Source organism: Sus scrofa, chromosome 3, assembly GCF_054392235.1.
Source record: "Sus scrofa isolate SSC_HxYL_T2T_F1_AM1 chromosome 3, Sscrofa_HxYL_maternal_Yorkshire_Landrace_v2.0, whole genome shotgun sequence".
NCBI lineage: Eukaryota > Metazoa > Chordata > Mammalia > Artiodactyla > Suidae > Sus > Sus scrofa.
The window spans coordinates 108936945-108952986 of NC_139385.1; the positions used below are offsets into that span (position 1 = coordinate 108936945).

General features: G+C 38.7%; 1 protein-coding gene across 15 annotated transcripts in view; it reads right to left on the reverse strand.

The window, feature by feature from the left end:
- The window catches only part of PLEKHH2 (pleckstrin homology, MyTH4 and FERM domain containing H2), a 126047-nt gene that overhangs the window by 34807 nt on the left and 75198 nt on the right, over window positions 1–16042 (reverse strand). For 4 of the 15 annotated variants that reach the window (XR_014842047.1, XR_002342738.2, XM_021087573.2 and 1 more), the window contains exons 16-20: window positions 14364–14444; window positions 9725–9904; window positions 4948–5056; window positions 3681–3793; window positions 310–489 (exon numbers count right to left, since the gene is read on the reverse strand). Coding sequence is in view for 5 of the 15 variants with exons in the window: in XM_021087573.2 (XP_020943232.1) it covers window positions 310–489; window positions 3681–3793; window positions 4948–5056; window positions 9725–9904; window positions 14364–14444 (663 nt within the window). In the remaining 10 variants the exon portion in view is untranslated. Of the gene's footprint in view, window positions 1–309; window positions 490–3534; window positions 3595–3680; window positions 3794–4947; window positions 5057–5517; window positions 5662–9724; window positions 9905–14363; window positions 14445–16042 lie in introns of those variants that run through there. The other 11 variants (XR_014842053.1, XR_014842050.1, XR_014842054.1 and 8 more) reach the window with 6 other exon arrangements.

Consider the following 16042-nt stretch of genomic DNA (forward strand, 5'->3'; position numbering starts at 1 on the left):
TAATCTGTGTGAATGTAATTGCGTTTAAATATATGTATTTTATTATGTAAAAAAAAAAGTAGTATGCACATGGTAACTCAAGCAATGTGAAAAACTGAGCGTGCCCAAATATATACACATATACATTAACTATAAATAAAGAAACTGAAAGGATATATATCAAAATATTTGATATATATCAAAATATTAACAGCTATTTTTCCTTTTCAAACTTTCTGTATTTTTTAAATGTCTATATTGACTATGTATTATTCTTCTAATCAGAAACAGAAATCATTTAAAATTGTATGTATATGTATCAATACATACCTGCAGGGGTCCTGGTTGATTCTGCGGCTGTCTCCGTCTTGTCTGTTTAATGAGCTGACAGAAAATTTCATTCTGTAGCTCAGGATGTGTCAGACAAATTTGAAAAGCACTCTGGGCTAGAGATATGTGGTAATCAATTGCAGGAGAGTCAACTGCTGCATTTATAAAAAGCTGGCAGGTCTGAATTAAATGAAAAAAATTGATATACTCAAGGTGAGAAATGATTAGATTTATTCTGCATGAATTATATTGATTCTCTTCTCAGCAATAGTTTTTGTTTAAAAGGATGGAAAAGATACATTGTGATAACACTAGTCAAGAAATCTGGAGTGGCCACCTTAACACCAGACAAAGTAGACTGCAGAACAAGGAATTCTGCCAGAGATAAAGAGGGTAATTTTTAGGAGTTCCCATCGTGGCTCAGTGATTAATGAATCTGACTAGGAACCATCAGGTTGCAGGTTCGATCCCTGGCCTTGCTCAGTGGGTTTAGGATCTGGTGTTGCCATGAGCTGTGGTGTAGGTCGCAGACGTAGCTCGGATCCTGAGTTGCTGCGGCTCTGGCGTAGGCCAGTGGCTACATCTCAAATTAGACCCCTAGCCTGGGAACCTCCATATGCCATGGATGTGGCCCTGGAAAAGAAAAAAAAGAAAAGAAAAAAGAGGGTAATTTTCATAATATAAAAGGGTCAGTCCATTTAGAGGACATAACAATCCTAAATGTTTTAATAACATAGCTTCAAAGTACATGGTGCGAAAACTGATAGGACTACAAGGAGAAATAGACAAAATTCACAATTAAAGTCAGAGATTTCAGTACTCTCTGTCAATATTTGAGAGAACAGTTCCCACTATGGAACTGTAGACAGAAAATAAGTATGGATTTAGAAATTCTAAACACTGTCAACTTACTTTACCTAATTTGTAGAATACTCCTCCTCAGAGCAGAATATGCATTTATTTTAAGGGAACATTTTTTGCTCTCCTTTTGTGGAACTCTAATTCCAGATGGAATTATATATATATATAACAAGTGTGGGAGAATGCTGATAATTGTTGATATTAGGTGATGGGTACATTAAACTAGTCTCTCTACTTTTATTCTTGTTCATATATATATGGGTACTTCAAATTATCCTATAGCTCACCATACTCTATTCAACTTTTTTTAACTCTGTGTTTCATTTTGGATAATTTTTCTTGCTACGTCTTTGAGCTGCAAAATTTCCTTTCCTATTCTTTAAGGACAGCTGTAACAGCATTGAAGTTACCCACACTTATAAAATATGGTAAATTCCCCTGTTTGAATTTTCATTTGGCTGTGTAATTGATTTTGGCCATTTTTTTTGTTATAAAGTTGATCACTTAATTCAGATTTTCAAATGTAGTTGTGTAAAGTCTTTCTTGCTTTGGGTATTTTTGTATTCTACAGGTGGCTTTTTAAAAAATGTTCCATTATGGTAATTTTAAAACATGAATAAAAGTAGAGAGACTAGTTTAATGTACCCATCACCTAATATCAACAATTATCAGCATTCTCCCACACTTGTTTCATTCAACCCCTGAGTCCATTTTTTTTTCTGGAATATTTTAATGTATATCATGTTATTTTACCAAGAAATACTTTAGTGGGGACCTCCAATTGATAAAGATTTTTTCCCATAACCATCTTGTTATTATCATCCCCCACCCCAAATTAACAATAATTCTTTAATATTATCTAGTAAACACAAACTTTTTGAGATAGGGGGAATGTAGGCAAGAAAAAGCCCAAAAAGAGACAAAAATTGAGACTCTTAAGAGATGAGGGGGAAATAAATTACCAAGATCTTGGTGGAAAGTCAAAAACCAAATCTACAGAAGGTACACTATATTCTAAGACTTGGAGTAATGGAAGAAAAAATAAATGAAAGAATGTTTGTTAGGAATAGAGATTTGAGGTGATCATTTCTGATGCCCTCTAATTTTCCAACTGAACTAGAAGGTAAGTTTGTTGTGAGGAGTATTACTGAGAAGGAAATCTGAGTGGGATGTGACCAAAGCAAAGCAAAAGCAGAAACAGTTGGTCCTAAGGAATGAAGACCATAGATTTATACTGGCTCCAGTCCATTTGGCTATTTGATGCTCTCTAGCAGTACCCCCGGGATTAATATGGAAGCAAATAAGACAGTGGCACTGAAATCTGACGGGGTTTGGCTGAAGAATGCATGGAATTATGAGTCCCAAAGAACTATGAGTATTAGGAAAGCCATCCAGACTGGATAAAGAAGGAAGAAAAGTCAAGAGGGAGTTATTGTGCTCTCTCTTGACCTCAAAGAAAGTAAGTGGCTCAAAACAGAGGTCTCAGTGAGCATATGAAGAAGAAAGAAAGAGTAAGGAAGAGTAAGAAAATAAGAGAGCTCATGGGCTAAGAGATCATGGTTAAAAAAAGACATATTAGAATTTAAGCTTTTAGGAGTTCCCGATGTGGCTCAGCGGCGATCCCTGGCCTTGCTCAGTGGGTTAAGGATCTGGCATTGTTGTGAGGTGTAGGTCACATCTACAGCTCAGATCCTGCGTTGCAGTGGCTATGGCAGAAGCCTGCAGCTGCAGCTCCAATTCAACCCCTAGCCTGGGAGTTTCCATATGCCATGTGTGTGGCCCTAAAAAGCAAAAGCAAAAAAAAAAAAAAAAAAGTATTTAAGCTTTTAGAAGTGGTGTTCTTATAAGGAATGTTGAGGTCATAGCATGAACGTGAAGAACAGGATGGTGAAGCAGAGTAGAGGTGAAGCTTACTGACCTTGAGAAGGTCAGGAATCTTAAGGCCGAGGCATTGGTGAGTGAAGTGACAGGAAAGTCATGCAGGGTAATGGCAAGAATGGAGGTAGAGGGAATGTGAGTTGGGAGCCACTTCTTTAATTTCATTAATTTCCTTAATGAAATTTGAGGAGTTACCAGAAGGCGACTGATGACAGAGATGAGGGGCAAAGAATTGATACAGTTGAATGGCAAGTTTCAAGTGATCAGGGATTTCAAACAGAGGCTGAAGAATAAGAATTTGAGAGCAGTGCTGGAGAAGAAGAGTGCTGATCCCTCTTCCAACACCGAGGCACGTGTGATGTCACAACTCTCTCCCTCTGAGGAGGAAATGCTTCTTCTCTGATGAAGTGTTTCACATGGCCCAAACCATAAATAGCTCATTTCAGTAAATCTCAAATCCTCACTCAGAAAGCATTTTAAATTCACCTGATTTTATTTCAGGAGATTTTCTTCTTCAGCAGCATTATCATCACATTTTGAATTTTCCTGGAAAGAGTGAAACTTTATAACCTAAATTTTAATTTTTTTCTATGAACATTTTTAATAATATACAACTCCATATGAAAGTTTACCTTAAATAACTTAATAGCTTCTGTCTGTAGAGCTTCTGAAGGCAGTGTTGTCAAAGGGGAAATGATTCCTTCCTTACTGTGACACAAAGTAGGATGTCTCCATATCTGAGAGGCTAAATACAGAGGAAATACGAACAGGAAACAGAAATGATCAATTATTTTGGCCTCCAATTCTCCTTTTTGAAATTAGCTCATTCAGACCTGGCTCACAACTTTAAGTCATAAAAGTCGTGCAAAACCTCTGGTAACATTATTTTATTTCAGTTTCCAGGAAACTTGGATTCTCATATTTCTGTTTTGGATAAATTACGTCTGAAAGAATTTGGTACTAACATTCTGGGCCCAAACAAGTCTGCCGGGCCACTGTCATGTTACTTAAATGTGCTAAAGATTGGTGACCTAGGGAGTTCCCACTGTGGTGCAGTGGGTTAAATGTCCAACCTGCAGTGGCTTGGGTCACTGTGGTGGTGCAGGTTCAATCCCTGGCTCAGTGGGTTAAAAGATCTGGCATTGCTGAAGCTGTGGCATAAGTCACATCGGTGGCTCAGAATCGATCCCCATTCCAGGAGCCTTTATATACCACAGGCGCAGCCATAAAAAATTTTTTTTAAAAAACTGGTGATCTAGGTAGTGAGATGACTATACATGAGAGAGAGCTGGGGGAAGACACAGAGAGGAAAAGCCAGAGCAGGAGGAGGTTAGAAAGATAAAGAAGAACTTGAAGTCATTCCTAAAATCAGCATTTCTTAAATTCCTAGGCTAGACACTGCAAATAAAATGTGATCTCTATTATTAAGTAAAACAGAGCTTAGAATCTAGACTCTCAATGGGGAAAACTTAGTCATTAAAAAAAATTTCAATGCAAAGCGACAAATGTTGTAAAAGGGTTAAATGGCAAAATGCATTGGGACATCATTTTAACATTTATCAGGCACCTTTTATGAGCCAGATGCTGAGTTGGGATGGGCTGGCCGGGGGAACTCCCAAGGTAGGTAGAATTTTAACAGGTTGGTGGGGAATGTAAAGGAAGGAGGGTGTACCAGGCAAAGGGAGTAATGTGAGCAAAGGCAAAGAGGTGTGATAGGATACGGTATGTTGAAAAATGATGGTGTCTCTGGAGTCGAAGGAACACAATGAGAATCCTGGCCTATGAGAAGCAAGGCTGATGAAAAGATGGATACATTGCAGGGAAACAGGAACCCACAAATTCGAAACTCCAACAGACTAAGAGGACCCATTCATAAACCATAAAAACATATCAACTTACAAGGTTCCCCTTCTATATTCAGCAATTTGCAGACAAGTTGCTCAAATTCAGATCCAACATTTACATTGTTACTTCCAGCTGCAACAGTCAGGTGATAAAGCCAAGTGTCCTTAAAAATCAAAACATATTAATAGAGATGTTAACCAAGATATAGCTTTTGATGACTGAAAGAAAAAAACAACTTGGGTAACCAGTAGAAAACTCTGACACTGGAACACAAAAACAAAAACAAAAAAAAACCTCTTAATTTTAAAATATTAACTAAAAGCCACTTAGTCAAAGAGTTCTGAAGCAGGCTCACTTGAATTGTGCTCATAGTACCTCTTCCCCATTGATCACATTTTATTATTTTCTATTTTCTAGATGTTTCTTAGAGAAGCATAAAAAAGTAAGAAGGTAACATGACATTAAGAGGCTAGAATAAACACAACCAATTAATACTCTTTTAATAAATACAACTAATGTTATCAAATTTAAAGTACAATTCCCAGTACATACAAAGAACACATACAAAATACTTAGGAAATCCAGAAAATTTAAGGAAGAAAATAATACCCAGAAAGAACATACCTCAGCACAATAAAGGCCATATTAGAAAAGCCCACAGCTAATATGATACTCAATGGTGAAAAAGTGAAAGCTTGTCCTGTAAGAGCTGGAACAAGGCAAGGATGCCCACTCCTGCCACTTCTATCCACCATACCACTGGAAGTCCTAGCCAGAGCAATAGAGTAAGAAAGAGAAATAAAAGGCATCCAAATTGGAAAGGAAGAAGTAAACTTATCTCTGTTCACAGATGACCTTATTTCATTTGCAGAAAGCACTAAAGATTCCATAAAACACTGTTAGAACTAATAAATTCAGCAAAGTTATAGGATCCAAAATCAACATACAAAAATCAGTTGTGTTTCTATACACTAACAATGAAATATCCAAAAAGAAAATTAATAAAACAATCCTAGAGTTCTCATTGTGGCTCAGTGGTTAACGAACCCAACTAGTATCCATGAGGACATGGGTTCGATCCCTGGCCTTGCTCAGTGGCTTAAGGATCTGGAGTTGATGAGAGCTGTGGTAGGTTGTAGACGTGGCTCGGATCTGGCATTGGTATGGCTGTGGTACAGGCCAGCTGCTACAGCTCCGATTTGACCCCTAGCCTGGGAACCTCTATATGCCACCGGTGTAGTCCTAAAAAGACAAAAAAAGAAAAAAAAAAGAAAAAGAGAAAGAAAGAAAGAAAGGAAACAATCCCAAAACAATAGTCAAAAAAAAAAAAAGAATAAAATAATTAGGAATAAATTTAACCAAAGAGGTGAAAGATTTGTACCCCCAAAACAAAAAGCACTAATGAAAGAAACTAAAGTGGAGTTCTCATTGTGTCTCAGGGGGTTAAGAATCCAGCAGAGTGTCCATGAGGATGTGGGTTCGATCCCTGGCCTTGCTCAGTGGGTTAAGAATCGAGCATTGCTGCAAGCTACAGTGTAGGTCACAGATGTGGCTCAGAACCAGTGCCTGTGGCACAGGCCGGCAGCTGCAGCTCCAATTCAACCTCAGCTGAACCTCCATATGCTGTAGATGCGGCACTAAAAAGAAGAAAAAAAAAGAAACTAAAGCAGACACAAACAAATGGAAAGACATCCAATCTTAATATTATTAAAAGGTCCACACTACCCAAAGCAACTCATAGAGATTCAAAACAATCCCTATCCAAATTCCAATTGCTTTTTTAAAAGAAAAAAAAATCCTAAAATTAACACGGAACCACAACAGACTCCAAATAGCCAAAGCAATTTTGATCAAGAAGAACAAAGCTGGAGAAATCATACTTCCTAATTCAAAATATAATAGCAAGCTAAGTTAATCAAAATAGTATGGTACTGGCATAAAAGCTGAAATTAGGCCCATAATGGGCCTAATGATTGCCCCATTAGGCCAATGGGACAGAACAGAGAGCCCTGAAATAAACACACATATATATATAGTCATCTGATTTTTGACAAGACTGCCAAGAATGCAGTGGGCAAAGTATAATGTCTTCAATTAATGGTGTTTGGAAAGCTGGATACCCACATGTTTTTTTAGTGAAACTGGACACTGATTTCACACCATACATAAAATCCATTCAAAATGGAATAAAGACTTAAACATCAGACCTGAAACCATAAAACTAGAAGAAAACATTGAGGAAAAAAGCTTTTGGACATTAGCCTTGGCAATGATTTCTTAGGTATGACACCAAAAACAGGCAACAAAAGTAAAAATAGAAAAATAGATAAGTGGAATTACATGAAATGAAAAGCTTCTGCACAGCAAAGAAAACAATCAGCAAAATGAAAAGGCAACATACTTAATGGGAGAAAATATTTGTAATCATATTTCTGACAAGGGGTTAATATCTAAAATATATTTAAAAACTCACAGGAGTTCCCTGTGGGACAGTGGAGTTAAGGATCCAGTGTTGTTACTGAAGCAGCTCTGGTCTCTGCTGTGGCGCAGGTTCAGTCCCTGGCCTGGGAACTTTTCATATGCTGCGGATACAGCCAAAACAAACAAAAAACAACAAAAACTCATACAATTCAACAGCAAAAAGAAAAACAATCCTATTTAAAAATGGGATCTGAAAACCATTTTTCCACAGATATTGAGATAGTCAACAGGTACAGGAAAAGGAGCTCAACATCACTAACCATCAGGGAAATGCAACTGAAAGCCACAATGAAAACCTCACGCCTGTTTGAATTGTTACTCTCAAAAACAAACAAACGAAAAGAAATAACAAGTGTTGCTGAGGATGTGGGGAAAGGGAGTCCTGTACACTTCGGGAAGGAATGTAAATTGGTTCAGCCACTATGGAAAACAGTACAGGGATTCCTCAAAAAACTAAAAATAGAACTACCATATGATCCAGCAATTCTAGTTCTGAGTAGTTATATGAAGGAAGCATTATAATAAATTTATATAAAACAGTAACTTGAAAACATACATGCACCCCCATGTCCATCATAGCATTATTTACAATAGCCAAGACATGGAAGCAACCTAAGTGTCCATCAATGCATGAATGAGTAAAGAAAACATGGGGAGTTCCCGCTGTGGTGCAATGGGATTGGCAGCATCTTTGCAGTGCCAGGACACAGGTTGGATCCCTGGCCCGGCACAGTGGCTTAAAGATCTGGCATTACCACAGCTAGGTTGCACCTGTGGCTCGGATCTGATCCCTGGCTCAGGAACGCCAATGCCATGGGGTGGGGGGGGCAAAAAAAGAAAGAAAAAAAAAAAGGAAAAGTATGGCTTAATGTCATACAATTATTAAAATCTATTAAACAATATGTATCAGTCAATTCAAAACATAAATTAAAAAAAGAATATATGGTATGTACATATAATGGAATATTATTCAGCCTTAAAAAGGAGGAAATCCTGCCATTTGTGACAACATGGATGAAGAACATTAAGCTAAGTGAAAAAAGCTAGACACAAAAAAACGAATACCATATAATACTACTTATGTGATGGATGTAAAACAGTCAAACTCATAGAAGCAGAGAGTGGAATGGTGGTTGCCAGGGGCTGGGTGTGGGGCGGAAACAGGGTGGTACTAGTCCAAGGGTACAAAGTTGTGGTTATACAAGATGAGAAAGTCCTAGAGGGTTATTGTACAGCATAGTTCCTATAGTGAGCAATACTGTATTACATACTTAACATTTTACTCAGAGGCTAGATCTAATGTTAAGTAATTTTTATCACACACACACAAATAATAACTTAAAAAGAGGTGTACAGGAACATTCTGGAAGTGATAGTTAGGTTTATAGCATAGATTGTGGTGATGATTTCATGAGTACATGATTATTTCCAAACCATCAAGCTGTATACATTAATTATGAAGTTCCCTCGAGGCTCAGTGGGTTAAGGACCTGGCATTGTCACTGCTGTGCCTCTGGTTACTGCTGTGGCACAGGTTTGATCCCTGGCCAGGCAACTTCTGCATGCCACAGATGCAGCCAAAAGAGAAAAAAGAAATAAAGGGAGTTCCCGTCGTGGTGCAGTGGTTAACGAATCCGACTAGGAACCAGGAGGTTGCGGGTTCGGTCCCTGCCCTTGCTCAGTGGGTCAAGGTTCCGGCGTTGCCGTGAGCTGTGGTGTAGGTCGCAGACGCGGCTCGGACCCCGCGTTGCTGTGGCTCTGGCGTAGGCTGGTGTCAACAGCTCCGATTAGACCCCTAGCCTGGGAACCTCCATATGCCGCAGGAGCGGCCCAACAAATGGCAAAAGACAAAAAAAAAAAAAAAAAAAAAAAAAGAAATAAAGGAAAGAACCCATGTTTCTGTTCTACTGGCCTTTTTTCCTCTATTAAAATATATATGTACATTATATTTTCACATAGCTACGATTATATTAAGGAAGGGCTTTTACTATATTAGTAAAACTCAGAAATTATAATTATCTGTTTTTTACAGAAAAAGATAATGTCTTCAAAATATTTTTTCATATGGACATATATATATTTAATCAATTTCCTACTGTTGAACATTTAGATGGCTACTAATTTCACACTGATTAAAAAAACATGAAATCTAATATCTATTAAGTAGAAAAGGGTGTCTGTCATATCTTGTGTTTGAAATATATCAGAAATAAAATCATTTTTAAAAGAATACTATGTCCAAGTTTATATGTAAATCTTTGCTTGTACTTATGATCATTTGAACATTATTACCAATATGTAACGACAATAGTCAAAATCATTCTAAATCAACCAGTTAGTCCTTACATACCTTTTCGTGTTTGGATCCAATGAGGAGGTAAGTCGGACCTTGGTCTTTGGGGTGGATCACAATAGTGTAATGTGTGGATAACAGACTTCGTCCACTGGCTTCATAATCTTCATCTGAATCACAGGATCTGTCAACCTCCTCAACTTTAGCCTCCCAGAGTTTGATCTGACCTAAAGGAAACTAAAGTAAATATTTGTAATTGTAAGGAAGGCACTTTCTAAATCTTCTCCTACCAAAATTTTTCATAGTCCTCTCCACTCTTACCTTTATAAAGCATATCTTTTTTTAAATGATTTTTATTTTTTCCATTATGGCTGGTTTACAGTGTTCTGCCAAATTTTCTACAGTGCAGCAAAGAGACTCAGTCGCAAATATATGCATACATTCTTTTTCTCACATTATCCTCCACCATGCTCCATCATAAGTGACTAGATACAGTTCCCAGTGCTAAACAGCAGCATCTCATTGCTTATCCATTCCAAAAGCAATAGTTCGCATCTATCAACCCTAGATTCCCAGTCTATCCCACTCCCTCCCCCTCCCCCTTGGCAACCACAAGTCTGTCTGTTCTCCAAGTCCAAGCATACCTTTTTTTAAAATGAGTGCTTAAAGGTAATTGGATGACCTGCATTGTTACAAAAGCAGAAACCACAACCAACATGCCCGATGTAACATAAAAGAAGAATTCAAATACTAGACATTTGACTTTGGTGGAGAAAGCAGGAAGATACTTCTGTACTGTGGCTCAGATTATTCATTTGGACCAAAATGACCCATTACCTCATCAAGAAATTAGGTTATTCAGTCAAAATATTCCTTTGCCATTTGACCCCCCCCCCAAATTGATTTGATTAAGCCACTGGATCAAAAGGACAAGTGTATACATAGTTTCAATACTATTCATAGAAAAAGTAGCAAAGGTAGACAGCTGGTGTGAAGAAGTGTGATTAACCACCATCCTAAACTTCAACAAATGAGAAGGGGTTTGAGGCCACTTATATATGTAAAGTACCACCCAAAAAATGCCATGATTTCTTCCATCTTAATTTAAGGGGAAGAAAAACATTCTAAAAATGATTTACATTAAATTTTACCTAGTCTTTTACTGACAGAAACAATTATCTGCTGTATTGAATCTTTAGCCTGTTTGTTTTAAAACCTTTCTTGAATTAAGTACTTTTATTTCATGAACATACACAGTCTGCTTCAGACATGTACAGCTTCTAAAGTATTCAGTCAGGTTTGCAACTGCAGCCTGAAAAAGTTCATTCTCACCCATTTACCATCTTACATTTCCATGCTCAGGCCCAGCGCTCAGTCAACGGACTCTTTTCCCATCTACACTCACTTCCCCCCGGGGTGACCTCATTCAAGCTCATGGCTTTAGTACCAGCAAGTATTAGCTACACCCACACTGATAACTCCCGACTCACATAAATTCTACTTAGATGTCTAACAGCATCTCAAACATCGCTCGTTAAGTCCTCCCCTGGCCCCCGACCTATTCTCCTGAGTCTGCCCATCTCTGTTGTTGGCAACTTGATCTTTCCAGCTGCTCAGGCCAAAAACCTTGGCATCATCACTGATCCTTTTCTTGCTCTCATCTCCCACACTCTTTCAGTTAACAAATCTCGTGAGCAAACCTTTCAAAATATACCCTGAATCTGGTCTCTTCTCACCCCCCCACCGCCACATCACACCACGATCATCTCTTGCCTGGATCTAACTGCCTCCTAGCCAGTCTCCTCCTAATTCCCTTCAGACAGCAGCTGGAGGGTCGTGTTAGAGGTTAGATCATGTCACTGCTCTGCTCAAAAACCCTCAATGGCTTCTCGTCTTACTTGGAGTAAAAGCCAAAGTCCTTGCTCTGAAAGGCCCTATGTGATTTGGTCCCCTTGCTTCTCTGATCTCATCTCCTTTTATTCTCTTCCTAACGGACTCCAGTCCAGTCACGATGACCCTCTCACTATTCCCCAAACATGCTCCTGTCAGGGCCTCTGCACTTGCTGTTCCTTCAGCCTGGGATGCTCTCAGTTCTTTTACTTCCTTCAGAGTCTAATTAAAACATCAGCTTCTCAGCGAGGTCCTCCCTTGACATCTAACCTAAAAGGCAGTATTACCTGCCGGGTGGCTGAATAAGAGTAAAAAATTAATTCACTTAATTAAATGTGTTGTCTTTTATGAGGAACACTGCCTTTCCCCGTTAAATTAATAACAATTATTTCCTGAGTAGTTACTATGTGCAGAGCACTATTCTGAGCACTGAATAAAGAAGATTTACTTCTGAAGGCAAAATGCGAAATGAACGTATTTATACTTTCAGAAAAAGGCAGTAGAACAAAGCAAAATGTAGGGCAGAAAAGTCGCATGAATAAATACAAAGCGAGCTTTAAAAAAATGGGATAAAGAAAACGAATTCTACTTTGACAATGCATGGCAATACCATCCTGAGTGTGTGCTTCAGGCGTGTTCAATCACATGACAACCAAGGCTCCATCCACCCCAGTATTTAAAGATGATCCTTTTACCAAAGGATTCACCATGGCTCCATAAACAGTGACTAGACCTGGTGCTTTAAAATATCTTGACTGACTTTTTAAAAAGACACTCATTGGGATAAGGACGAACTGTTTCTGATACATCGATAGCACAAAACGAAGTAGGCCTAAACTGAGTCACAAGCATTCTCAATATTTTTCCAATCACTTCAGTGGAGTTCTGTTCATCCATCTACATTCGTCTGACTTTTTCCTTCTGTGATCAATGTTATCTATTTTATTAAATAATAAAATTGTTAGTAGGAGTAGTAGCAGTAAGGACATTTAAATTCTACTCTCAGCAAATTTTAAATTATTGTTCTACTTATAAAACACATGCTTATTATAGAAACTTGGTAAAAATAGGTATAAAAAAGGGAAGAAAAGAAATCATCCATAATTCTACCACTACTCAACATTTTGGTGTAGTTCTCTCTGATCCTGCTGCTACGTGTATTTTAAAAATGTTTTTTATTATAGTTGATTTACAATGTTCTGTCAATTTCTGCTGTACTGCAAAGTGACCCAGATATATATATATAAATATATTTATATATATATTATTTTTTTCATGTTATCCTCCATCATGGTCCATCACAAGTGATTAGATACAGTTCCCTGTGCTGTACAGCAGGATCTGATTGCTTATCCACTCCAAATGCAATAGTTTGCATCTACCACCCCCAAACTCCCAGTCCATTCCACTTGCTATGTGTATATTCATGTAGATGCGCTGGACTGAGAATTATAAACTCAGCCCCAACCTCCCTCTTCTAAAGTCTCCCTGTAACTGCAGAAAAAAAGGTGGGAACTGTTTGTCAGAATGCCCTCTGCTGTGTGGTTCCCAGTTAGAGCTCGCCTGTGAGAGAACTGGCCTGTGATGTGGAAGGGAAGGGTGACAGAGGAGTCATTGTTCTCCTGAGACAGCTGCCGTCAGTTGCCTAGGCTGATGTGAACGTCACAGGGGCTCCCCAGTAAACTGCCGAAGACCAGCTGCCTCTGTGCATCGTGCTCACACAGCCAGTGCTAACTTCTTGGACCTTTGGTGGTGGCTTCTTCTCTGACCTCTATTCCCCCAACTTTTCTAAAAGTTATATATGTCCCTAACTCTCTAGTAAAACCATTATACCTGGAATACGCAGAATGGCTTCTGTTTTCCTGACTGATAATTAGTTAGGGTCATACTGAATAGACCGTTTTCTATTGTGTTTATCCTTGTGTTGTTTTTATGAGTGCATTCCCACATGATTTCAGAAATGGCTCACTGGCTGCACTGTGCTAATTCCCATCCCATGAACGGTACTGAGAATAATGGCTTGCATCTTAAATACGGCTAGTCAGAAAGGAGGGTGCAGGTTGCAGAAACAGAACAGAGAAATAATAATTGACCTACATGGTCAGTGGACCAAGAAGTTTAGTCTCATTAGCATGGTAATCAGTCACAGGCTGCTATTCTGTGGAGCTGGCATTATTTTATGCAAGTACTCTTGGCCCACGTTGGTTCAATTGTTATAGTTTCAGTAATCCGAAGGTGACATGGAGTGTCCGTAATGACAATTAGGCATACATCTCACCTTTGGAAGATATCCATCTCTGGACTCTAAAAATGAGGATAATGAGTTTTTTGGGTGAGAGGTTAGTATAAAATGAATAAATGGGATAGAAGTAGGTAGACGGATGGATAGATAAGTGGTGCCTTGGGATTCAGGGGCCTAGGACAGAACTGGATTCAGTCCCCCCATCCTACCCCAGCTCTTCTTTCCTGGCTTGCTATTCTCCTCATTCGACCTTACCTAGCCTGTCAGATCTGGAAAATATGAGAAATTGATGGTTAAGGGTGGGGTAGAGGAAGACTTTTCTAAGTCTTAGGAGAAGCATTAATTAAAAGTTGCTAAGGCTTATATTTATAATTAAGATCCTTGTTAGGTCTATGATTACCTGAGTTATATAAAATTTATATAAACCTTATCAAATGTTATATATAATTTCAACCTTATCAAACATTCTAAAATTTGACTGGCAACAGTGAAATGAAAAACTTGAAGCTATAACAAACCAACAAAAAAATCCCTCTAATTAGCATATTACATACACATACATACCTTATCTTCTTGACTACGAAAATAATATAATGTTTTTCCTATAAGTGTACACCAGACTCTTTTGGAGTAGCCATGTTTCACCTGAAATCATATTTCAAAGAATTACAAAGTAGCTCAGGACTCTTGACACTTTAGGCACAGTTTATACACTCTATTTGAAGTTGTTCAGCTCTATGGTTTGCTCAAGCTATAGGTGATATTCCATCTAGGCTGTCCAAATGCTATTATTTATTTATTTATTGCTTTTTAGGGCCGCACTTGCGGCATATGGAGGTTCCCAGGCTAGAGGTCGAATCGGAGCTATATCTGCCAGCCTACATCACAGCCACAGCAGCACAGGATCCAAGCCACGTCTGTGACCTACGCCGCAGCTCACGGCAATGCTGGATCCTTAACCCACTGAGCAAGGCCAGAGATTGAACCTGCGTCCTCAGGGATGCTAATCATACTCATTAACCACTGAGCCACGATGGGAACTCCTGTCCAAATGCTATTTAAAATGTAATAGCTACCTGTTAGAGTAGTAGCATGGGATGTTTCACTTTGGTGTTCACTATTCAGCATTTAACAAACGTTTATTATATGTCAAGCACTATGCCTAGGACCAAGGGTTCAAAGATGCCAATTTCACATTGTAAGTATTTTTCACAGTTTGCATATTACATAGATTTCCAATATCCAACACCCTAATGTTAGAAATCAGAAGATTGAAACTTAAGAATTCTAATGGTTTCCAAAATGTAAAACATTGATTCATTCAAAACATGTGATACCTGCTCCAGGATACACACAAAATAATAAAATAATATTCAAAACCATTATTCTATACTGAGTACTTCCTATATGTCAGGAACTATGTTAAGTGACTGGGATTGACTCTGAATCTAGATCTTGACTATGTTTCTGCTTTCGGCTGCACCTCCACAGCATGCAGGTGTTCCCGAGCAAGGGATCGTACTTGCTCTGCAGTTGCAACCTGTGCCATAACTGCAGCAATGCCAGATTCTTAACTCACTGTGCCACACAGGAGTTTCCTAGTTCTTGACTGAATTGTCAGAACTGGGCTTTGCACCGGGGATACAGATATGAATGAGACACAGTCCCCTTCCTCAAGAAGCTCACAGTGTACATATTTTCATCAAGAACACAAAGAGTTTATGCACTTATATGTATACGTGTGTGTGTGTGTGTGTGTGTGTGTGTGTAAAACATTTTGCCTAAATTTGTACTGAATACTGTAGGTTTTTCATCATTTGGTGGCTTCATGAAGACCCTCACTCTGAGTTCCTCCCTGTCCCCCACCTGCCCCGTACAGGCTTTTGAAGATCTTTGCCCCACAGTCTCAGCTTCACCCTAAAGCCTAGAAAAAATACCAAGAACTCCATTCCTACAAGTGGTTAAGATTTATAATAAGCTCTGTCATCCCAGACCTAGAATGTGGTGTGCCTGGTTGAGTTTGCATAAAATTCCATTATCCAGGCAGCCCTGACAACTTTTACCTTAAGGCTTGACCCTCTCCTGCAGTGCTTAGAGTGGACTTAAATCTAGAGAAGCCCACCATCTGGAAAGCAAGACACTGGCCAGCAAAATTAAAGCCCAACACTGTTATCACGCTTATCCCTGGTGAGAAAAATGAAGGAGAAAAAGCAGGAAAGGAGAAAGAAGCACTTGGAGAAAGG